The sequence below is a fragment of the Nyctereutes procyonoides genome, unplaced genomic scaffold, assembly GCF_905146905.1.
Source record: "Nyctereutes procyonoides isolate TBG_1078 unplaced genomic scaffold, NYPRO_anot_genome, whole genome shotgun sequence".
NCBI lineage: Eukaryota > Metazoa > Chordata > Mammalia > Carnivora > Canidae > Nyctereutes > Nyctereutes procyonoides.
This window is the reverse complement of record NW_026575037.1, coordinates 13260696-13285886: the sequence shown is the minus strand read 5'-3', so window position 1 is coordinate 13285886 and position 25191 is coordinate 13260696. Positions and strand designations below refer to the sequence as shown.

The window sequence follows — 25191 nt, the reverse complement described above, 5'->3', positions numbered from 1 at the left end:
ACATATGCTCAAATTATTTTTGATAATTTTTGACCATTGAATGGTCAAAAGACATTTCAACAAATGATGCTGAGAAAACAGACTATCCACATGCAAAAAAATGAAGTTGGACCCCTACCTCAGGCCATATACAAGAACTAACTCAAAATGGGTCAAAGATGTAAATATATGACCTAAAATTATAAAACTCTGAAAGAAACCATAGGGAAAAAGCTTCAATACATTGAATTTGGCAGTGATTTCTTGCATATGATACCAAAAGTACTAGGCAACAAAAGATAAAATAAGTAAGGTGGACTTCATCAAAACTCTTGTGCATCAAAGGACACTAACAAAAGAAAGACAATTCACAGGATGGGAGAAAATATTTGCAAATCAACTATATGACAAGGGACTGACATCTAAAATATTTAAAGAATTCCTACAACTTACCAACAAAAATACAAACAACTCAATTTAAAAATGGGCAAAAGACACAAAGGAGATACACAAATGGTCGATAATCACATGAAAAGACGTTCAAAATCACCGGGAAATGCATATTAAAACTACAAAGAGATACCACTTCACACTCATTAGGACCTAATTATCACAAATACAGAAAATAACAAGTGTTGGTAAAGATGTGAAGAAATTAGAACACTTGTTCCTGGATGATAGTAATGTATAATGGTGTAGCCACTGTGGAAAACAGTATGGTGATCCCTCAAAACATTCAACAAAGAATTACCATGTGACTGAGCAATTCTACTTCTGGGTAGATGCTCAAAAGCGAAAGCAAGGACTCAAAGAAACATTTGTTACCTAAACTCATAGGAAGATTAACCACAACAGACAAAAGGGGAAAGCAATCCAAGTGTTCATAGATGGATATTTGGATAAACAGAATGTGGTATATACATATAACACATTATCTAGTTTTAAAAAGGAAGGAGATTCTGACACATACTAACAGCATGGATGATCCTTGAAAATAAGTCAGTCACAAAAGGACAAATATAAAATTCCACTTACATGAAACACTTAGAATAGTAAAATTCATGAAGGCAGAAAGTAGAATTATGATTGCCAGAAGCCTGGCGGGATGGAGGAATGAAGAATTAGGTAACAATTCAGAGTTTTAGTTGGGGAAGAAGAAAAAGTTCTAGATATGAATAGTGGTGATGACTAAACAATGTGAATGTAGTAGATGCCACAGAACTACATACTTAAAAATGGTTAAAATGGTAAATTTTACGTTTTGTATATTTTGGTACAACAAAAACAAAAAACAAAAAATATAAAGGTAAATCTTAATATCCTTAAATTTGGCAATGGTTTCTTAGGTATGACACCAAAAGCACAACCAACAAAACTAAAAATAGGGATGCCTAGATGGCTCAGTGGTTGAGCATCTGCCTTCCGCTCAGGGCATGATCCTGGGATCCGGGATGGAATCCTGTATCCGTGTGGAGCCTGCTTCTCCCTCTGCCTGTGTCTCTGCCTCTCTCTCTGTGTGTGTGTCTCTCATGAATGAATAAATATATCTTTTAAAAAACAGATAAACTGAACTTAAATCAAGATTAGAGTGCACTTTGCAGCAAAGTGCACTATCAAAAAGTGAAAAGAACCCACAGAAAGGGAGAAGATACCTGCAAATCATGTGTCTGACAATGGTCTACTAACCAGAATATAAAAAGAACTCTCACATCTTAACAAAAAGAAAAACTCATTTTAAAAAGTGGTGAAAGACTAGAATAAATATTTCTCCAAAGGAGATACAGACTTTCTTAAAAAGTACATGAAAAGGGGGGATCTCTGGGTGGCTCAGCGGTTTAGCGCCTGCCTTTGGCCCAGGGTGTGATCCTGGAGTCCCGGGATCGAGTCCTGCATCGGCTCCCGGCATGGAGCCTGCTTCTCCCTCCTCCTGTGTCTCTGCCTCTCTCACTCTCTCTCTATGTCTATCATAAATAAATAAATAAATAAATAAATAAATAAATAAATAAATAAATCTTTTAAAAAAAAGTACATGAAAAGTTATCAACACCACTAGTTTTTAGGGAAATGCAGATCAAAATCAAGCAAGATGTGCTATAACTTTGCCTCCACTACTATGGCTATTAGAAAAGAAAATAAGTATTGGCAAAGCAGGGGAGAAATTAGAACCCTTATGCGTTGCTGGTGGGAATGTAAAATGATGTGATTCCTATGGAAATAGTTTGGAGGTTCCTCAAAAACATCAAATTACCATACAACCCTGAATTTCTACTCTTAGGTGCAGAACCAAAAGAAGCAAACACAAGCATTCAAACAAAAACACACATACATAAATGGTTCATAGCAATTAACTCACAACTGCCAAAAAATGGAAATAACCCAACTGTCCATCAACTGATGAAATGATAACATGTGGTATATCTATATACCGGATTAAAACAATGAAGTACTGTTACATGCTACGTGGATAAACCTTGAAAAACATCATGCTAAGTGAAAGAAGCCACTGATTATTACTGGTTATATGAAATATCCAGAATAGGCAAATCCATTGACACAGAAAGCAGATTAGTTGTTGCTAAGGTCTGTGATAAGGAGGACATGAGGGGGACTCTTAGTAAGGACCAGGTTCCTTGGGATACCTGGGTGGCTCAGCGGTGAAGCGTCTGCCTTCAGGTCAGGGTGTGATTCCAGAGTCCCAGGATCAAGTCCCACATGGGATCCCTGCACCAAGTCTGCTCCTCCCTCTGTTTATGTCCCTGCCTCTCTCTCTCAGTGTCTCTCATGAATAAATAAAAATATTTTTTTAAAAAAGGACCAGGTTCCTTTTGGGGTGATGAAAATGTGAAACAAAGTGATAGTCACACAACACTGTTAAGTGTATGAATGCCAATGAACTGTATATTTTAAAGTGGTTAATATGGTGAGTTTTATGTTGTATGAATTTTATCTCAATTTTTTGTAAAAAGCTCCCTTTTCGTCACTCTTACCTGACAGTTAATATCAGCTTTATATCGTAGCAAGACTGTAACTAGTTCTTTATGTCCTCGATCACATGCCCAATGGAGTAGAGTTCTACCCTGAAAAAAGAAATGAATGTTATTCCTGTTATGAGGCCAAGTAAAACATACTTATTTTTTGGTTGAGAATTGTATATATATTTTATTTTTTTTTCATTTGAGTAAACTGACGCACAATGTTACATTAGTTTCAGGTGTACAACATAGTGATTCAACTTCTCTATACATTATGCTGTGCTCACCACAAGTGTAGCTGCCATCTGTCACCATGCAATGCTATTACATATCACTGACTATATATCTTATGCTGTGCCTTTTACTCCTTTGATTTATTCATTCCACAACTAAAAGTCTATCTCCCATTCCCCTTCACCCATTTTTCCCATACCCTCAACCCCCTTCCCTCTGACAACCATCAGTTTTTTTCTGTGTATTTATAGATCTTATTCTGCTTTTTGTTTATTCATGTTTCACTTTTTAGATTCCACATATGAGTGAAATCCTATGGTATTTGTCTTTATCAGTCTGATTTATTTCACTTAGCATAATACCTTCTAGATCCATCCATTTTGCCTTGCCAAATGGCAAGATCTTATCTTTTTTTTAAAGGAGTGTAATATTTGCATGCTCATGCATGTTTGTGTGTACACATATAGGTGTATCACACCTCCATTACCCATTATCTATCAATGGACACTTAGGCTACTTCCATATCTTGGCTACTGTATGTAATTCTGCAATAGACATGGGGGTGCATTTACCTTTTCAAATTAGTGTTTTTGTTTTCTTTGGCTAAGTACCCAGCAGTGAAATTATTGGATCATACAGTATTTTTTTTGATCATATAGTATCTCTCTTTTTTTTTTTTTTTTTTTTTTTGAGGAACCTCCATACTGTTTTCCACAGTCACTGCACCAATTCACATTCCCACCAAAAATGCCGGAAGGTTCCTTTTTCTCCACGTCCTCAACAACACTTATTATTTATTGTGTTTTTTATTTTAACCATTCTGACAAGTGTAAGATAATATCTCACTGTGGTTTTAGATCTACATTTTGTGATGGTTATTGATGTTGAGCATCTTTTCAATTGTCTATTAGCCATCTACATGTCTGGGAAAATGTCTATTCAGGTCCTCTGCCCACTTTTTAATTTGGTTATTTTTTTGGTGTTGAGGCATATGAACTCTTTATATATTTTTAGATATTAACCCCTCATTGGATATATCACTTGGAAATATCTTTTCCCATTCAGTAGGTTGCCTTTTTGTTTTGCTGATGGTTTCCTTTGCTGTGCAAAAGCTTCTTATTTTGATACATTCTCAAAAGTTGATTTTTGCTTTTGTTTCCCTCACTTTAGGATACTTATCTAGAAAAATGTTGCTATGGCCTAAGTCAGAGAAATTACTACCTGTGTTCTCTTCTAGGATTTTTATGGCTTCAGGTCTCACAGGCTTTAATCCATTTTGAGTTTATTTTTGCAGATGGTGTGAGGTAGTGGTCCACTTTTTTTTTCTTTCACTTTTATTCTTTTACATGTAGCTGTCTACTTTTCTTAGCACCATTTATTGAAGAAACTATCTTTTCCCTATTGTAATCTTTGCCTTTGTCACAGATTGACCATATGAGCATGGGTTTATATTTGGGCTCTCTATTCCATTCATCTATGTGTCTATTTTGTGCAAATACCATACCATTTTTATGACTACAGTTTTGTAGTGTTATCTTGAACCCTGGAATTAGGATATCTGCAGCTTTTTCTTTCTCAAGATTGCTTTAGCTATTCAGGCTCTTTTGTGGTTCCACCCAAATTTTAGGATTATTTTTTTCTCATTCTGTGAAAAATATTGTTGGTATTCTGATAGGGATTGCACTGAATCTGTAGCTTGCTCTGGGTGGTATGAACACTTTAACAATATTGGTTCTTTCAATCCAAGAGCAGGGAATATACATTTGTTTGTGTTGTCTTTAATTTCTTTCATCAATGTTTTATAGTTTTTAGAGTACAGGTCTTTATCCTCACAGTTAAGTTTATTCCTAGGTATTTTATTACTTTTGGTGCAATTGTAAATGAAATTTTTTCTTAATTTCTTTTTTTTTGTTATTAGTGTATAGAAATGCTGATTTCTGAGTATTAATTTTGTATCTTACAACTTCACTGAATTCGTTTATCAGTTCTAGTAGCTTTCTGGTGGAGCCTTTAGGGTTTTCTATGTATGTCTATTCTATGTATGTATTCTATGTATGTCTATTCTATGTCATCTGCAAATAGGGACACTTTAACCTCTTCCTTACCAGTATGGATGGATGCCTTTTATTTCTTTTTTTTTTTAAGATTTTATTTATTTATTCATGAGAAACACAGAGACAGAGAGAGGCAGAGACACAGGCAGAGGGAGAAGCAGGCTCCATGCAGGGAGCCGATGTGGGACTCGATCCCGGAATTCCAAGATCACGCCCTGGGCTGAAGGCAGAGCTAAACCACTGAGTCACCCAGGGATCCCCTATTTCTTTTTCTTGTATAATTGCTATGGCTAGGATTTCCAGTACTATATTGAATAAAGTGGTAACAGTGGACATCCTTGTCCAGCTCTCAGTTTTTCACCATTGAGTATGGTGTTAATTGTAGGTCTTTCATATGTGGCCTTTATTATGTTGAGGTATTTTCCCTCTAAACCCACTTTGTTGAGTTCCTATCATGAACAGATGTCAAATTTTGTCAAATGCTTTTTCTGCATCTATTAAGATGATCATATGATTTTCATCCTTCATTTTATTGATGTAGTGTATCACATTGGTTTGTGAATACTGAACCATCCTTGCATTCTCAGAATAAATCTCAGAGTATATCTCACTTGATTGTGGTAAATGATCCTTTCAATGTATTTTCTTTCAATGTATTGTGAATGTGGTTTAGTAATATTTTGTTGAGGATTTTTGCATCTATGTTTATCAGGGATATTTGACTTGTAGTTTTCTTTTTTACTGGTGTCTTTGCCCAATTTTGGTATCAGGGTAATAATGGTCTCATAGAATGTATTTGAAAGGTTTCCTTCCTCTTCTATTTTTTAGAACAGTTTAAGGATAATAGGTATTGACTCTTCTTTAAATGTTTGATAGAATTCACCTGTGGATCCATCTGGTTCTAGACATTTGTATTTTGGTAGTTTTTTGATTACCAATTCAATTTTGTTAATAGATTTTCAGATTTTCTATTTCTTCTTGATTTAGTTTTGGAAGGTTATATGTTTCTAGGAATTTATCCATTTTTTCTAGGTTGTCCAAATTGTTGGCATATAATTTTTCACAGTAGTATCTTAAAATACTTTGTATTTCTATGGTGTCAGCTGTTACTTCTCCTTTGTTTCTGACTTTATTTGGGCCATTCCCCACCCAATGAGTATGATTAAAAGTTATCAATTTTGTTTATCTTTTCAAAGAACCTGCTCCTGGGAGCCCAACGTGGGATTCGATCCCAGATCTCCAGGATTGCGCCCTGGGCCAAAGGCAGGCGCCAAACCACTGCGCCACCCAGGGATCCCCAGCCTCTGTTCTTCATTATTTCCTTTCTTCTACTCACCTTGGCTTTGTTCTTCTTTTTCTAGTTCTTTTAAGTGTAAGGTTAGATTGTTTGAGTTTTTTCTTGTTTCTTGAGGCAGGCCTATATTGCTGTACACTTTCTTCTAAGAACTGCATTCCAAAGATTTTGGATCTTTGTGTTTTCATTTTTATTTGTCTCCATGTTTTTTATTTCTTCTTTGATTTCTTCACTGACCCACTGGTTGTTTAGCCTCCATAAGTTTGGGTTTTTTTTTTTCCAGTTTTTTTCGTGTAATCTATCTCTTATGTTTCAGACTGTTGTGATCAGAAAAAAACGCATGGTGAGATTTCATATTCTTAAATTAATTGAGACTTGTTTTGTGGCCTAACATGTGATCTATTCTGGATTATGTTCCATGAGCACTTCAAAAGAATGTGTATTCTGTTTCCTTTGAATGGAATGTTCAGTATATATGTGTAATATCCATCTAATATAATGTATCATTCAATGACATTGTTTCTTTATTGATTTTGTCTAAATTTATTCATTGATGTAAATGGGGTGTTAAATCCCCTATTACTTTATTGCCATCACTTTCTCTCTTTATGTCCATTAATATTTAATTTATGTATTTAGGTGCTCCAAAGTTGGGTCCAGAGATATTTACAATTCTTCTATCTTCTTGTTGGATTGATCCCTTTATCATTATGTAATGCTCTTCTTTGTATTAACAATCTTTGTTTTAAAGTCTATTTTGTCTGATTTAAGTATTGCTACCCCAGCCTCTTCCTTGTTTCCATTTGCATGGCAAACGTTTTTCCATCTCTTCACTTTTCAGTCTGTATGTGTCTTTAGATCCAAGGTGACTCTCTTGAAGGCAACATATAGATGGGCCTTATTTTTTTTTTTTTTATCCATTCTGCCATCCCGTGTCTTTTGATTGCAGCATTTTGGTCATTCAAGTAATTATTAATAGGTATGTACTAAAAGATATAATGTTTTAAGAAAGAAAAGTAATATGTATAACTGTAGGTTAATTATTTTAAGAATACCTGATATAAAATGCTCTATGGGAAAGGCAGTAGACTTTTCTAAATCAATTGGAAATCCTGCATTCTATTTCTGGAATCCATTATGTACTAGCCCAATAACTTACTTCAGCCTGATCCATTTCCTCACCCACAGAGTGAAAAAAAGGATAATACTAAAAACAGTAACATCAACAGTATTTGTTGAATGAATGAACTATAAGATAATGCCCTGTTAATTTTAAAGAGCTTTATAAATGTAAAAAATAGTTTTCTTAATTTATTATGTTCACTTCTGGTGAAAGAAATCTTACGAATCAAATGTGAGTACTTAAACTTAGGTAGAAATCACACTCAGTACATATGAATTAATTCATATTCCTTAAAATATAAGAAAATTTAGTCAGTTTGAAACTAGGCATTGCCCATTAATATTCCAAGTTTACATTCTGAAACATTAAAAAAAAACACTACTATAGTCTGCTTGTGTCTATCTTCAAATGCTGCACTTGCAAAACAAAATAGATGATTAACTGTTAGAAGACAAAGTACTAAATATGGAACATTTAACCACTGTCTACCACACAGTTACTATCAACATGTTAATTCTATTCTCCACTATCAGAAAATCTTGATTTAGTTAATTAAAGAAGCCTACTTGGTCCAAAGAATTTTTAAAAACCCAGAAGCTAAGGGCTTTTCTGAAGAAATGAGTGGTACATAGTTTAACCTTACTTTTTGAGGGTAGAAGTGATGTCATTTCTAAGCAATGGAATGCTTTTCCGCATTAAGTTGAAATCCTACTTTATGTCATTTTAGAAAAGATTTAAGAAGATATAAGCTGGGACAAAGATGGTTTTAAAGTAAGCACTTTTTGAGAAAGCTTTTCTAAACCCAATTTATAGTTTTTATCTTTCAGACTCTCTTCACGCACCTAGTAGTTTGACTAATTAAACCAGATTTATTCTTAAAGCAAACAATAAAAAAAAAACAAAGATAACTTCCTCCCTACAAATTATTCTTTTTTTATTTACTCAATTTTTTATTTACTTTGAATTTACACACACATAAAAATCAAAAATTTTAAAAAGGTGGGCAAATTCTTCACAATTTGTTACAGTAGCAAAACTATTTTGCTCAGAGCCCACTAAGAATTTCCTTTAAAGGAGACAGTTCTAAAAGCCAAGTAAACAATGCATTTGTTGAGTAGAGAAAAGAGTTTCCCATGTTAAAATTTCTGTAGCTCCAACCTGCTGTTACTAAGGCACAAATTCCAAAACCTTTCATATGGACAATCAGATATTGTAATAAGACTCTTGGGGAAAAATACCAATGTATAAAATATTCTATGGTTCGATTTAACTGTTACACAGCTTTTTACATTAAGAGAATCAGAATTTCAAAGTCTTTTTTTGTTCTAATTTTAAGTGTATATTTTATGGCTATTAAGTTAAACTATTAACAAGAATTACCATATAGTTAAAATGATATGTGAAATACTTACACAGGGTACCTACCAAAGTACCTAATAGTTAAGTAAAAAAAACCATAATATTAATATATCTAGTACTTTTACTTCAAAATGTACAGATAATTTCTACTTTTCAACCAGGTTCCTGATTTCTCCTTAGGTTTTAACCCAATAGGGTTATATCGACTAATGCTAAAATATAAATCCTCAGCTGTTGCAATGGGAAAGCAGACAAGCAACACATTTTACTGTTAATGGGAGTTATATTTTAAATTTCCCATATGTGGTGCCAAAAATTTACTTTAGGGGAAACACCTATGACTGGACCTCAATAGTGATTTCCACTTTAAACATATTTTCCAGAATGGTAGCATGAGTCTAGCAATGTTTTAAGGATGATGATGTGCTCTCAGACATTTACACTACGCTTTTTAATACGTTTTTTGACCTGTGATGTAATTAATTTTTGTAACACATTATTTTAATGGTACACTAATTAACCTTGAATTAGAATGAATTCTGACAATGACTTTCTGTAGAAGTGCTGAAGATACCTACATTAAGACCACCTAGTGATTAATGTTTTTATGCAGTATTAAGAAGCTCAAAACAAGAGCAAGATTAAACATACTTGTAAACAAGCAAAAATAAAATGAATTAGGATTTGGAATCTTTGGTTTTAAAATGCTTTGTACTTAAATGAACAAAGACCAGCACAGTCAGGTGTCCAAATGTTATTTTTCTTTACTTCAAATTATAAAGTTCCTCTAAACATGCTCTAATTTAAGATTATTAATTCAAGTAATAACCAGTAATTTGCAAAGATTCTATCCTCATAAACATTCAGGACAATATCAGGAAGTAAACACCTTCTTTCTTCTCTGTTAACCATACACATACCTTGACCAATATAATGCAATTATTAAATTATTTTAGATACAGGATTTCATAATCTCTCCTCTAAAAGAAAAACCATGAATTAGGTACACATTAAAGCTATAGTTTCTTAAAGACTATCCAAATTCATAAAGTAGTTCACTGTTTTTTTTACGTAATTGCTTTATTTTCTATGAATGATAAATCTCCTACAAATTACCAAGTTAAATGTATTTTTACTGCTACCACAAAAGCTGACAATTCCTTGTTTGTTTCTAGTTTAACAACTCTCCTGACAAAATATTCTACAAGTATTTAGGAGATTAGGGGGGAAAGCCATTATTAAAAGGAATCTTTGGCCACAAGGAGACTAAGAAGCCCTATTTGGAGAGCTCTAAATAAATTCTGGAATTCAAATACAGTAAAACACAGGGGAGTAAAAAAGAGTTCTCATCTGTTAACCAAGAGTGCAAATACTGTCCTACCTCAGACAGATGAATGACTCTTAAGTGCTTTGAAAGTGCAGGGTGGCAGCTAACCTATTAAGTGGTATTACTTTCATACCTTCTGAAAAGTAAAGAACAGGTCTTAATATTTTAAATGCTTCTTTGATATCCTTAGTTACTTTTCTTTATACCTGTAGAATTTTTTTAAACTAGATTTTCTCCTGATACCATACATTAAATGAAAAGAGAATGCATTATAAAATAAGTCTTGATGTTCTTATGGTATTCTGAGAATAGATACAAAATGTACACCATAGGTACAGGGGACAAAAACATGGCAAATTTGGTATATTTAAATTTGTGAGAATTGTCATCTTGCCATTCTGTGCAAAGGACATACTGCAAACAGATTGACTTGAATTTCTCTCTGCAAAAAAACTGGGTTTAAAGTGACAACTGTGGTGGAGACTGACTTCAGCTACTGATAACCTTTCATGTCTCTGTCTCCTCTATCCCATCTGTATCTTCTACCCTCCGCTGCTGCTTCTGTAGCAGCTGGCTACAGGGACAATTCCTTTACTTGCAAGCAACAGACACTACACAATGCCTCCTTACTTATACCTCCCTCTCAATAGTGAATCAACGATGTTGTCTCAAACATTTAAAGACAAGATTAGGACCAGGAGGCAGTTCAAGGTGTCAAGATGCACTCGGCATGGAAGCCAGTGGCTCCCTGTAGGATAACTTCTTTACCACCATTAAAAACAATACCACTTACCAATATGTGTGAGACATATTTAAATCAGCAACTTTTTTATCTCTTTTACTGGCTAAGATCTAAGGTAAACAGAAGTAGTGTTGCTGAGTTGTCAGGGAATTGAGAAGCATTTTAAATTTACTACTTTAAAAATAAATAAATAAATTTACTACTTAAAAAAAAAATCTCTTCACAAGGAGTTTCTAAGCCATAATGCTAGTGACTTAACAAATGAAGAAAGAAGCAAGGGAGATATTACTTTATCCTGTATAAAATAAGTAATAAGTTGCCATGAAAATAGCCCAGGTGTCCATCACAAAACAATGGCTCATAATACATTCATATGATGGAATATTACTCAGCAATATAAAAAAAGAAAGAATTGATTTACACAACAAAATGAACGAATCTCAAAAACATTATGCTAAATGGAAGAAAACTTACACAGAAAGTACATATTATGATTCCATTTACATAAAGTTGTAAAACACACAAAACCAATCTACAGAAGAAAAATTATCAGAACAATGGTTATCTTTGTGGAATTAGAAGAATGAATCACCTCGGAAGGGGCATGATGGAGCTGTCTGGGGTGATAGTAATGTTCTATATCTTTCACTTACATAGGTATATTAATTGAATGTGCAGTTAAGATTTGTGCATTTCACTGTATGTAAATGCTATCTTAAAAAAACCCCTCCCCCAAAAAAGCCTAAACTGGGGATCCCTGGGTGGCTTAGCGGGTTTAGCGCCTGCCTTCAGTACAGGGCATGATCCTGGAGCCTCGGGACTCGAATCCCACATTGGGCCCTCTGCATGGAGCCCCTCTGCTTCTCCCTTTGCCTGTGTCTCTACCTCTCTCTCTCTCTCTCTCTCTCTCTCTGTGTGTCTCTCATGAATAAATAAATAAAATCTTAAAAAAAAAAAAAGCCCAAACTAATACTGACGTGCTGGGAAAAAATCAAACAAAAATATGTACACTCACATTCATAGCAACATTATTCATAATAGCCAAAGTATGAAAGCAACTCAAGTATCCAAAGACACATATCTGGATAAACAACATGTGGTATACACATACAATGCAGTATTATGTAGTTTCAAAAAGGAAGGAAATTCTGACATATGCAATAACACAGATGAACCTAAAGATGTTATGCTAAGTGGGAAAAGCCCACAAAGGATAAAAACTTGTGATTCCATTAACATGAGTGATGTAAAGTAAATGTAAAGTAGTTACATTTATGGAGATAGAAAGTAGAAAGGTAATTGTTGGGAGGTGGGGATGGAGGAAGGAATGGGGAGTTAAGTGCTTAATGAGTACAGACTTTTGGTTGTAGAAGATGAAAACATTCTGTAGATGGATGGTGGTGATAGTTACACAACAATGTGAATATATTTAGTGCCACAGAACTATACATTTCAAAATGGTTAAAATGGTAAATTTTATGTATATTTCACCACAATAAAAAGTTAATAAAAAGTAAGTTGCCACAGCTCATTTAACCTACTTTTACTATTACCTGATTTTGTATTTTTTTTCTTTTTTTTTTTTTTCTGATTTTGTATTAAATCCAAGCTTCTGATTAAAGTTAGGGTACTTCTGATATGGTGCTGCATGAATTAATGCAAATGAGAATAACGTGACAGTTTAGAATGCATTTCTCCATTATTAACGTGAATAAGTTCCTTCAAATTACTATTTTAATCAAATACACAATCAAAATAACATATACTCATATGTAGAAAATTATTTAAGGACATATATTTATTTTTCTAAAATCTTAAATAAAAGCATAAATTTAGTATCAATACACTGATTCTGCTTCTTAAACCTTTTGTTAGGTTAACACTATCACTTTCACCAGATTTTGGAGCAGTTTCTCAAGGCAAAAGCATGCAAATTATACTCGGACATGAGCCACAAATGTAAAACAAAGCGAGAAGGTAAAGGAATGAAGAAAAAGGTAATTTCCTTCAAAGCATTTGAAAGAATCAACAAACATATGGAGAATGGTATAGTAAGTATAACTACAAAACTTGTTTTTTTATATAAAACTTTTCTCTGAGAAATACAATATCCTAATTATGATATCAGCTGGAGAAACACAACATAATTTTCTTCAATTAGAAATAAATGCCTTACTCTATTTATAGTAATTACAACTTGAATAAATAAAAGATATATACCAGGAGCTATATTTATTGATAGTAAAATAACTTCATTATGAAATATGAATTTAAAAGCATTTTATATATATATTCATGTGCTATGATAGTTACAGATCCAAATATATACATTTCCAGCAATAAATGATTGTGTTTATTTCAATATGTGGAAATGCAAGCATATCATTTATTACTATAAATTATATTTCTATGACTATGACTTATTTTATGACTATAATTAAATTTCTTTATATGCTTACAGCAAATTTTAAGCGCAATAAATATAATTTTTAGTCATCTAAGGGCAAGGCTGAAATTGGGCTGGACTTGCTGGATGAACATTTTAAATAAAGTCATATACCATCCCAAAGTATCCTAGGCAATCAGCAATGAAATCTCTCAAGCTCAAATCAGATAGACAGACACAAAGAACTGGATGTCCTTTCAGAACTTTAATTGTCACCCAACTTACTATAGTAGGAAATATCTTTTTTTTTATAAAGGGGTTAAAACTATTTAGCTAGCAATTTAATTATGACATTTCATACTCTTAGTCCATCAGCAAGGCTTACCAAGTTGTTGTTTTATTTGCTAGAGCTTTAAAAGTCATGAAGCAATACTATTTATTTTATTTAGGATGTTAAGTTTGATTCTAATTTTAAGCTCTCATTTCCCTCATGTACTTAAATTAATTCATACAAATCCCTGATTAATAATAAAAGGCTTGCCATCAGTATTCAAGGCCCAGCCTGAGATGTCATGGCTGAGAGGGCAGAAATCTGCTTGGAGTAATGAGAGAACCCAACTGAATTCTTGGCGTCTCAGTCTATGAATGTGTAAGCACTTCATCTGTTCACGGAAACACAATGTTCTGGCAGGCTGGGGGTAAAGGTAGCTGCATGGGTAACAAACTGGAAGACATGGGAAGCCATACTACATCAAAGTAACTGAATGACAGAAGCACATTTTACAAGTTTCCTTTATCTTTGCAAAAAAAATTGTTTTAGTGTAAGCTATTGTGTTCTAGACATTTTATTCCAATCACTGCTGTCCAATGATCTTTGCAAAGGTCATGTGTAGATTTGCCTTCTAGTACTATTTTATAAAAGAAATTGTTGCAAATCAGAGCATACTCCTAGTAGGGCCAACTCGAAATTGCATATCCTTCTTAAATCCGGTGGAAAAAAGAACACTCTCTCAGACCTGCATTTCCACTTAGCAGTTACATGTATTTGAGTAAGTGATATGCAGATCTCTGAATTAGTTCCTGTCTGTAAAATGAGGCGAGCATCTACCTTACACGGTTGTTCGCAAGATAATAAGTTAAAGTACTCTATAAACTAAAATATATACCATATAAAGTATTACCATCTAAAAGACAGGAAATTCTAATAGGGAACATCTAGTACATGCACAATACATTCCAGGGAAAAAGTGACCTTGAAAAGCTAAGTGGACTTCCAGTTTGCAATTCCATATATAAGGAGCTTGGAAGTAGCCACTTCATCCTAACAACAAGCAAAATGCTGAACAGACTGAAAAATCAACTATTCTTGTTGGATCCATAAGAGAGGGGAGGGCACAGGGGCACCTGGGTGGCTCAGTTAAGTGCCTGCCTTTGACTCAGGTCGTGATCCTGGGGTCCTGGGTTTCAGACCCACATCAGGCTCCCCACTAGAGTGGGTGGGGAGCCTCCTTCTCCCTCTGCCCCTCTCCCTGCTCCTGCTTGCTCTCTCTCAAGCACGCACTCTCTCTCTCTCTCTCTCTCAAAAATAAATAAATAAATAAATAAATAAATAAATAAATAAATAAATAAAATAGAATAAAATCTCTGAAAAAAAAAAAAAAAAGAGGGGAGGACACAGGGCAAACCACTGCCCCCAAGACTAGAGAGACAGACAAGTGAACTCAACTTTCTAAAGCAGAGATTCAGGGCAGCCCAGGTGGCTCAGCGGTTTAGCACCGCCTTCAGTCCAGGGCGTGCTCCTGGAGCCCCGGGATTGAGTCCAGCATCGGGCTCCCTGCATGGAGCCTGCTTTGCCCTCTGCCTGTCTCTGCCTCTCTCTCTCTCTCTCTCTCTCTCTCTCTCTGTGTGTCTCATAATAAATAAATAAAATCTTTATAAAAAAATAAAAATAAAGCAGAGCTTCACAAGTGAAAACCACTCCAGGAACTGCCAGGCAGAAAAACCTGACTACAACTGACAAATTGATGAAGGCTCAGTGTGGACAACTCTGAAGAGTTAAAAACTCCAGGGGAATCGACTCATGTTAGGGAGGCTACACAACATTATGAGATTTATCTCCAGGAGTTTGACCAGGTTCCCAAAGTAACTAGCAGAGAAAAATCTCCTCTTGCTTCTGGAGCAGGAAATAAACCCTTCTGAAATATATCAGAGCACTCTGCTCTTGACAAGGCCTGCCTTTGGGGAAAACTAGTTAAACCAGTGCCTAACCTGCTGGAATATTATCAGAGCCAACTGACCTGGGGTAAGGGAATTACCCAACTCCAGTACACTCTAGTCATCCTGTTCCACTTTAAGTAGGGAGGAAAAAAGACAGAAAGACTTGTGAGATTCAGACAAGAAGCACAGACTCGCTAAAAAGACAATCCCAAGGCTACAGAGCTCTTCCAGTCTTCCACACCTCACCACCACATCACTAAAAAACCATTTATAGCAGTTTCTTTTATCCAGTATATGATGTTTAGCTGTTAGTAAAAATTATAAGGCATACCAAAGGACAAAAAACACAATTTGAAGAGACAAAGCAATTAACAGAACCAAATATGGCAAGGATATTAGAATTATCAGGCCAAAAATTTGTAACAGCTATGATTAATATGCTAAAGGCTCTAATAGATAAAATCAGCAGTATGCTAGAACAGATGAACAATGTAAACAAAGACACAGAAACCTTAAGGAAGGGATCCCTGGGTGGCTCAGCGGTTTAGCGCCTGCCTTTGACTCAGGGCGCGATCCTGGAGACCTGGGATCGAATCCCACCATCGGGCTCCCGGTGCATGGAGCCTGCTTCTCCCTCTGCCTATGTCTCTGCCTCTCTCTCTCTCTCTCTCTCTGTGTGTGTGACTATCATAAATAAATAAAAATTAAAACAAAAATTTAAAAAGAAAAAAGAAACCCTAAGGAAAAACAAAAGAGAAATTCTAGAGGTAAAAATAAATAAATAAATAAATAAATAAATAAATAAATAAATAAATAAATAAATAAATAAAGTTTTGATGGGCTTATTAAGTGGCCTGGATATGACTAGAGAACAATCTTTGAGCTAGATAGAATCCGTGGAAACTGAAAATCAAAAATAACAAGGCTTGAAAAAAAAAATGGAATAGAGTATCCAAGAACTGTGGGAAAACTACAAAAGGTGTGATATATGCATCATGGCGACACCAGAAGCAGAAAAACAGAAGAAGGTACAAAAGAAATACATGAAACAATGACAAATACATGAAACAAATACATGAAACAATTGACAAATTAATGCTAGTCACCAAGCCACTGATCCAGGAAGCTCAGAGAACAATAAGCAAGATAAATATCCCCCAAAACCCAAAAAACTACATCTAGGCATATCATTTTTAAATTATTTTAAAAAATCAAAAACAAAGAAAAATCTTGTAAGAATAGAGAGAAAGAAACAACTTACTTATAGAGAAACAAAGATACAAATTACATCTGACTTCTCAGAAACCATGCAAGAGGGGCACATGGGTGGTTGCTCTAGTCAGTTAAGCACCCAACTCTTGATTTCAGCTCAGGTCATGATCTGTGGGTGGTGGGATCAAGCCCCATGTCAGGCTTCATGCCCTCAGCATAGAGTGTTTGACATTCTCTCTTTCCCTCTATCCCTCCTCTGCACTTGCACTCTAAATAAATAAAATCTCTTTTTTTAAGATTTTATTTATTTATTCATGAGATGCAGAAACATAGGCAGAAGAAGAAGCAGGCTCCTTGTGGAGAGCCCAATGTGGGACTCAATCCTGGGACTCCAGGATCACACCCTGAATCAAAGGCAGAAGCTCAACCACTGAGCCACCCAGGTGTCCCCAAATAAATATTAAAAAAAAAAGAAAAGAAAAAAAGAAACCATGCAAGCAAGAGAGTGGAGTGAAATAGTGTTGAAAAAAACTCCACCAACCTAGAATTATGTATCCTGAGAAATTCTCCTTCAAAAATGAAGGACAAATACAGACTTTCTCAGACAAACAAAAATTGAGGAGATTTGCTGCCAGAGGACCTTGCAAATAATGTTAAAAGACGTTCTTTAGAGAGAAGGAAAATAATACAGGATCTACATGAAGAAAAGAAGAAAAGAGAAGAAGGAATAAGTAAGGGCAAAAATAACCTTTTTTTTTCTTATTTTTCATTATCCAACAGATAACAATTTGTTCAAAATAACAGGAACACTGTGCTCAATTATGTACGCCTATATATCTATCATATATATACATATAGAGGTGTGTGTGTGTCTATATATGCTTATGTATGTGTATATATAAGTGAAATGAGTGACAGCAATGATACAAAGGATTAGAGGGAAAAATTAAGATTATTTTATTACTATAAGATACACTATTCATGAAATGGTATCATGTTATTTGATAATAGACTTGGATTAGTTGTAAATGTATATTGCAAACATTAGGGCAACCACTAAAAAAAGCTAAAAAAAATAAATAAAAGAGGCCTGATATGCTAAGAAAGGAGAGAAAAACGGAATCATTAAATCCTCAGTTAAAAACCGAAAAAAGTTGAAAAAGAGAAGACAAAAATAGGAAGAATAAGTGTAACCAAGAGAAAACAGTAACAAAAATGACAGATACTCATCCAACTATATTAATAATTACTTTGAATATCAGTGGTCTAAATACACCAGTTAAAAGATTTTTCTCAGTGGATGAAAAACATGACCCCACTATATACTGTGTCTACAAGAAACTCCTTTTAAATATAATGACACATATAGAGTAAAAGTAAATGTTTGGGGAAAAATATACCATGCTAATAAAAAGATAATAAAAAAGATCAATGGTTGGAGTAGAGCAGAGAGTATAAATTAACAGAGCATACAGGATTTTAAGGGTAGTGACAATACTCTGTATAATATAAAATGATGGATAGATGTCATTATACATTTGTCCAAACCCACACCAAGAGTCAACCCTAAGGTAAACTACAGACTTTGGGTGATAATGATATATCAATGTAGGTTCATCCTTGGTAAAAAATAGACCATTCTGGGGATCCCTGGGTGGCTCAATGGTTTAGCACCTGCCTTTGGTCCAGGGCATAATTCTGGAGTCCCAGGATCAAGTCCCATGTCGGGCTCCCTGCATGGAGCCTGCTTCTCTCTCTACGTCTCTGCCTCTCTCTCTGTGTCTCTCATGAATAAATAAATAAAATCTTTAAAAAAATATATACCATTTTGGTGAGTGATGTTAATAATGGAGTCAGCTATACACATGCAGGGAGCAGGGGATATATGGGAAGTCTGTACCTTCTTCTCCATTTTATTGTAAACCTAAAACTTCTCTAAGAAATTAAGTTAAAAAAAAGTGTTGGGGTACATTTTTTTTTAAGTTGGTTGGGTGTCTGACTCAGTTTCAGCTTGGGTCAGGATCTCAGGGTTGTGCGATCGAGACAATGTTGGGCTCCCAGTGAGGAGTCTGCTTGTCCCTCACCCTTTCCCACGCACCCCCCCCTCCACCCTGCACACACATGTGCACTCTCTTTCTCTAAAATAAATAGATGAGGGACACCTGAGTGGCTCAGCAGTTGATCCCGCAGTCCTGGGATCGAGTCCCACATCGGGCTCCCTGCATAGAGCCTGTTCCTCCCTCTGCCTACATCTCTGCCTCTCTGTCTCTCATGAATAAATAAATAAAATTTAAAAATAAATAATTAAATAGATGAGTGAAATCTTTAAAAAAAAGTTGTCATCTTCATTCATTTCATTATATTATCATTTTTTATTCATATTATTCATTAAAAACAATCAAGAAAGCTAAAATTTATTGAGTGCTTGTTATGTGTGTGCCAGTTATTGTTTAACTTTATATGTATTGGGATCCCTGGGTGGCGCAGTGGTTTAGCGCCTGCCTTTGGCCCAGGGCGCGATCCTGGAGACCCGGGATCGAATCCCACGTCGGGCTCCCAGTGCATGGAGCCTGCTTCTCCCTCTGCCTATGTCTCTGCTTCTCTCTCTCTCTCTCTCTCTCTCTCTGTGTGACTATCATAAATAAATTTAAAAAATTTAAAAAAAAAACTTTATATGTATTTACTGATTTAGTCCCTCAAAAACAATGACACAGGTACTATGATAATCTCCATTTTATACATTAGGAAACTGAGACACAGAATAAGCTTGAGAAAGTCATATAGCTAGAAAGTGACAGTACTAAGATTTGAATCCAGGTGTCTAGCTCACCAAAATTATAATACACTACTTTTTTTTCTAAAGACTTATTTATGTCAGAGAGAGAGAGAGAGAGTGCGCGCAAGCAGGAAGAGCACAGAGAGGGAGAGACAGAATCTCAAGCAGCCTCTGCGTTGAGTGCAGAGTGCATTGAGTGACTGGGGCTGGATTTCATGACCCCGAGATCAGACCTGAGCTGAAACCATGGATCAGACACTCAACCAAGTGCACCACTCAGGTACTCATAAGATATAATGCTTCTACTTATTCATTCATTTAATCATTCATTAGTTCATCAAATATTTATTGAGCATATGTAATATGACAAAAACTCTGATAGAAACATTTTCAACACAGAAGGTCTTAAAATATTTACCTTTCTCAGGAAGCTGCTAGAGGAAATGCTCCAACAAAACTGGGAAACAAAAAAGGAAGCTACTGGAGGAGATACTTCATCTAAACAGGAAGTAAACAGTAAAAGATAATGACCTGGGATCCAGAAAACAGAAGACTCTAGGAGAGAAGGGAAGGGAATTCCCAAAATAGTGGTAAAGCATAATCCCAGGATGACATCTACACAGCACCAGTTGAGATTAGAGAAGAAAGGAGAGCTCCAGAAGGGATATCACTAAAACAATACGGGACTGATTACCTGATATGTGTGACCGCACAGGGAAGACCTCTGTTGGGCAATTTAAGGGAAGAATTAATGACAGAAACATAGAAAATATAACATAAAAACAAAAAAAGGGCAACAATTATCAGCCTTTAGAAAAAAATAATGTTGTACCATGGTATGGAGATTATATCATTCATAATTATATAATTATTCATTTCCTTCCCACTCTTGCATTGGTTCCCTGTAATCAGAAGAGGTTTCCTACCATCCAGACTTGGGAATTTGGCCCTGTGACTTGTTTTGCCAAAGGAATGTGAGTACATGTGACACATGCTACATCCAGTCAAAAGCTTTAAATGTATTTGTGGGGTTTGATTCTGTCTGCCTTTAGTTCTGCCCCAGACAGTATCTATCTACTGAAGATGGATCTCAGAATGAGAATGAGAAGACACATGAAATTAAGATGAACTGAGCCCAAACAAGGCTAGCAAACACAGCAGAGCTACAACTGATCCAAAACCCTTTTGAAATATGAGCAAGAAATAAATGTAGTTTTTAGCTACTGAAATGTGGCTAACAGCAAACACTGACTAGTACACACAGTTATCACCTATAGCTCAGCAATGAACATAATTTAATTTACATAAAAATAATATAATTACTTTATCTCTATACTATAATTAATAATAAAATAATAATATTTTAACATTGATTCTGTAGAGATTCAACCAGAAAGCTGAAACTAAATGTTGTGATACAATTGTTAGGAGGGTGGGGAGAGGTGAGGGGAATATGAATAAAACAGGTAAATCCTAAATCCTAATACAGCAGAAAAGAAGACCAATAATGTCCAAAGTTGGAAAATCAATAAATATGTTATTTAGAAATATGCAGATAAATTGCAAAAGAAATAACTAAAGGAATTGTAAGTTTTTGCTTCAAAGGAGCTAGAATCAAGGTGAGAAGGGTATAGATAAGGGAATAGTTTTTGTTAAAAGTCTTATGTAAAAGACTGATTTTCTCTGAACTACCTACACGTATTAATTTTATAAAAATTTTAACTCATAAGTACAAAAATTAAAAAAAAAAACAATAAAACCAAGGGAAGCAGTCAGACCTGATTTACTGAAAAAAAAAAAAAATAATATATATATATATATTCTATTCCTGAAAGGCAAAAAAACACCCTAGTTGGATCAAAAGACCTGTTTTCGTTATTTTATAATCTGGCTTCTACTTTTCTCTAGCTGCATCTTTCTTAGCTCTGTTTGTTTCATTACTTAGGGGAGAACAAACACTATTACTGGTCCCCCTTTACTACAGAATTATAGTCTGTCAGATGTCATTAACAATATATTACAGGAAAGACACTGCGTAACAGATAACATTAAGGACTAACTTGTATAACTTGTTAGTCAATTTGTACATTGATTATTTATCTACTCCATCTATGATCACTGCCTGTCTTCTTCCTAACAATCACCACCTTTTGGTCATTTCGATCATCTTTCACTGCATTACCAAAGAATGAGTAAAATAATTAAAACTGAATTAGTAAATTTTGCTCCCTATTTAACAACTATAATTCAGGGACAGTTTAAGCTCAATATGTGAACAGTTTTATTCACAAGACAAATAAATTAACAAGTAATATATTTTACAAAATAATTTATAGAATCCCTTTAAGTAGCAGGCCCACATTTAAATGAATAGATTTACCAGGGTATCCAGGTAGCTCAGTGGTTAAGCAGCTCTCAATTTCAGCTCAGATCATGATCTCAGGGTTGTGAGATCAAGCCCCGCATGGGGCTCCACACTGGGTGTGGAGCCTGCTTGAGATTCTCTCCCTTTGTGCCCTTCCCACCCTCCCCCCACCTCTCTCTTCCTCTCAAAAAAAAAAAAAAAAAAAGAGAAGAAGAAGAAGAAGAAAGAAGAAAGAAGAAAGAAGTAAGAAGAAAGAAGTAAGAAGAAAGAAGAAGAAGAAGAGGAAGGATCTACCAAAATTCTGGCACAAAGTTTTCCAGAAATATATTTACTAAGCAAAGGATGATATACCTGTTTAAAGTATAATGACAGAAGGCACTAGAACTATTTATAAATATTTTTATTTTACCTATAGATCTTACTTATGAGGTTCACAGTCTCTTCCTTTATTGTGAAGAAACAGAAGTTATTTGACTGCAGCTAAGTGTCCCCTGGTAACTTATACAACATCAGTGGATGGATACATATGCAGAAAGTATCTTAAATGGGTAACGCCATCTCATATAGATATTCTGACACAATCTTAACCATACTATACTTTGAGTTGTCCTTCATACGCCATTTTGAAAAAAAAGCATTAGGGCAGAACACCAAAGCATAAGAAAATAATCAATAAGGCATATTTTCCATACCTCTTCATCTTTCATATTCACATCCACATTTTTCGATCTGATGACTTTGGTTACATGATCAATGTTGTTTTCCCTGCAGTAGTCAAATACGTTTTTGTCTTCTTCCCTAATTAGAGTAAAAATAAAAAGTGTCTTACTAGGTAATACATAAAAGTTACATATTTTTAACACAACCTATTTAGTGCTGACAAACATCAATGGAATTTGTTTTCATAAAGAATTTTACATGAACAATAATATATTTTCCATAAGACATTATATATCTGATATCTAAAGACTAAAGTTCTTAACAACTGTAAGAGTTTCCCTCTTACAGTTCATCTGCTCCATCTGCTTTAACAAATTCCTCTAGTACACTGATATAATACCTTGAGTAGATTTTCTCAGCGCTCTTCCTCTCCGCAGTTCCTTTTATGTACTGACAGGCACAGATTTCCTGACTCAGAATTTTCAATAGTAGCACTACAGTAACGAGGTTATTTGCTATTGTCTATACAGAGGTCTCAAAAGATCAGGACACAGCTTACTACTTGTCTTACAGAATAACGGAATAATAGGATTGCTACACAAGTTAAAAAACGTGTGTATTATATATATATAATGTTATATTACACACACATAATACATATATAAATATACACACATATAGACATACATACATACACATATACACTAATGTAGTTTTCTTAAAGCAAAGGCAGGAAGCAATTTCCTTAAAGGAAAGATAGAGCATACAAACAAAATTCAGAAATCTTTCCATGAGATATTAGAAACAAAGACTAGGAACAAAACTTGGGAAGCATACTATACCCAGCACTATTCTAAGTATATTGGTGGACTAAATTCATTCTTCACAGAGAAAAAGAAACAGGTAAGGAGAGATTATATGGCCTGCCAAATGGCATCACATTTATCAAAGGTAGAACAAGAACTCACTCAGATCAACCGATTTTGTATATAGTATATTTTTCTATCGTATCAAGCTACATTTTGACTAGTCAGCTAGTGCATTCTAGAATCTAATGCAGAAGTTCTTAACATGAGATCTATGAGTTTTCTACAATAGTATACAGAATTCTGTAAGTGTGTGTGCATTTTTCTGAGTGTGTTGTGTGTGGGGCGGGTATGGGAAATTCAGTGACGAGTCTCAAAAAAAAAATCAGTAATTCCCAAAAGGATCAGTAATTTGGAATATTATCAATGAAAGTGATCTATATGTGAGCTACATTTTCTGGACAAGCATAAAAGAATGTAAATTGAGTTCCAAAAATTATTACTAGTATGTTTTATAACTTGCAGGGCCATAGCTTCCATTCATCAGAAATGGAAGCAATTGGCCTTAAGAGTCCTTCTATCTTAAGAGCCAATTTAAATACCTTATACCCTATAAAAAGCGATTTCCTCTCAGAGGTAATTAACTTAAAACACCCAACTTTGGCATTAACCAGCTAAGCTTCCTTATACATGTGATGTATTTAATTGCACATCTACTACATGCAAGGCACTGAACAATCTGTTGGTGACATAAGGATAAACAAGAAACTTTATGTTCAATACATGTACAGTACAGTTGGGATGAGAAAATCTATATACGATTAACATAAGCTAAAGACAGATCTTTAAAAAGGCCTATAAGAGTACAGAGTGCAGCTGGAGAAAATGAGGTAGAATTCCAGGAAGAGATGTTTTAAAGGAGTATGTTTGAAAACATTCAGGAGAAAATATTTTTCCAGACTACTTACTCTGAAAGAAAACAGAGAAGTCTGAGGCCAAAACCCCAGAATGGAGAAATATGACTTTTTTTTTAAATTTTTATTTATTTATGATAGTCACACACAGGCAGAGGGAGAAGCAGGCTCCATGCACCGGGAGCCCGACGTGGGACTCGATCCCGGGTCTCCAGGATCGCACCCTGGGCCAAAGGCAGGCGCTAAACCGCTGCACCACCCAGGGATCCCGAGAAATATGACTTTTAAAATTAAGGCTGTATAGAATACCACTTTAGCTACACTTAAGTATTGCAAAAAACCCTACTGCTTTTGTGAAAGTGTATTAAGAATTCTGATTTGAAGGGCACCTGGATGGCTCAGTCAGTTAAATGTCTGCCTTTGGCTTAGGTCAGGATCCCCAGGTCCTGGGATCAAGCCCCATGTTGGACTCTCTACTCAGCGGGGAGCCTGCTTCTCCGTCTCTCCCTTGCTTATGCTCTCTGTTGCTATCTCTGCCTTTGTCTCCATCTCTCTCTCTCTCAGATAAATAAATAAATAAGGTCCTTAAAAAAAAAAAAAAAGAAAGAATTCTGATTTGGGAATAATAGGGACCTATTATTTTTGTCCAATACAGTAAGAGAGGCCCATCTAATTCCTCTTAGGAATACCTAAGAGGAATACCTCTTAGGCCCATCTAAGAGGTAGCAACTTTAAGTGCAAGAAAGGACTGTATCATTTCGAATCTTAACC

The 25191-nt window shown here is 35.0% G+C and overlaps 1 protein-coding gene across 10 annotated transcripts in view; it reads right to left on the bottom strand.

The window, feature by feature from the left end:
- Positions 1–25191, bottom strand: part of ACBD6 (acyl-CoA binding domain containing 6) — a 213247-nt gene that overhangs the window by 92028 nt on the left and 96028 nt on the right. For 7 of the 10 annotated variants that reach the window (XM_055319241.1, XM_055319243.1, XM_055319247.1 and 4 more), the window contains exons 5-6: positions 22733–22838; positions 2967–3056 (exon numbers count right to left, since the gene is read on the bottom strand). In XM_055319241.1, the coding sequence (XP_055175216.1) occupies positions 2967–3056; positions 22733–22838 (196 nt within the window). Of the gene's footprint in view, positions 1–2966; positions 3057–20093; positions 20133–20369; positions 20400–22732; positions 22839–25191 lie in introns of all 10 variants that reach the window. The other 3 variants (XM_055319246.1, XM_055319249.1, XM_055319242.1) reach the window with 2 other exon arrangements.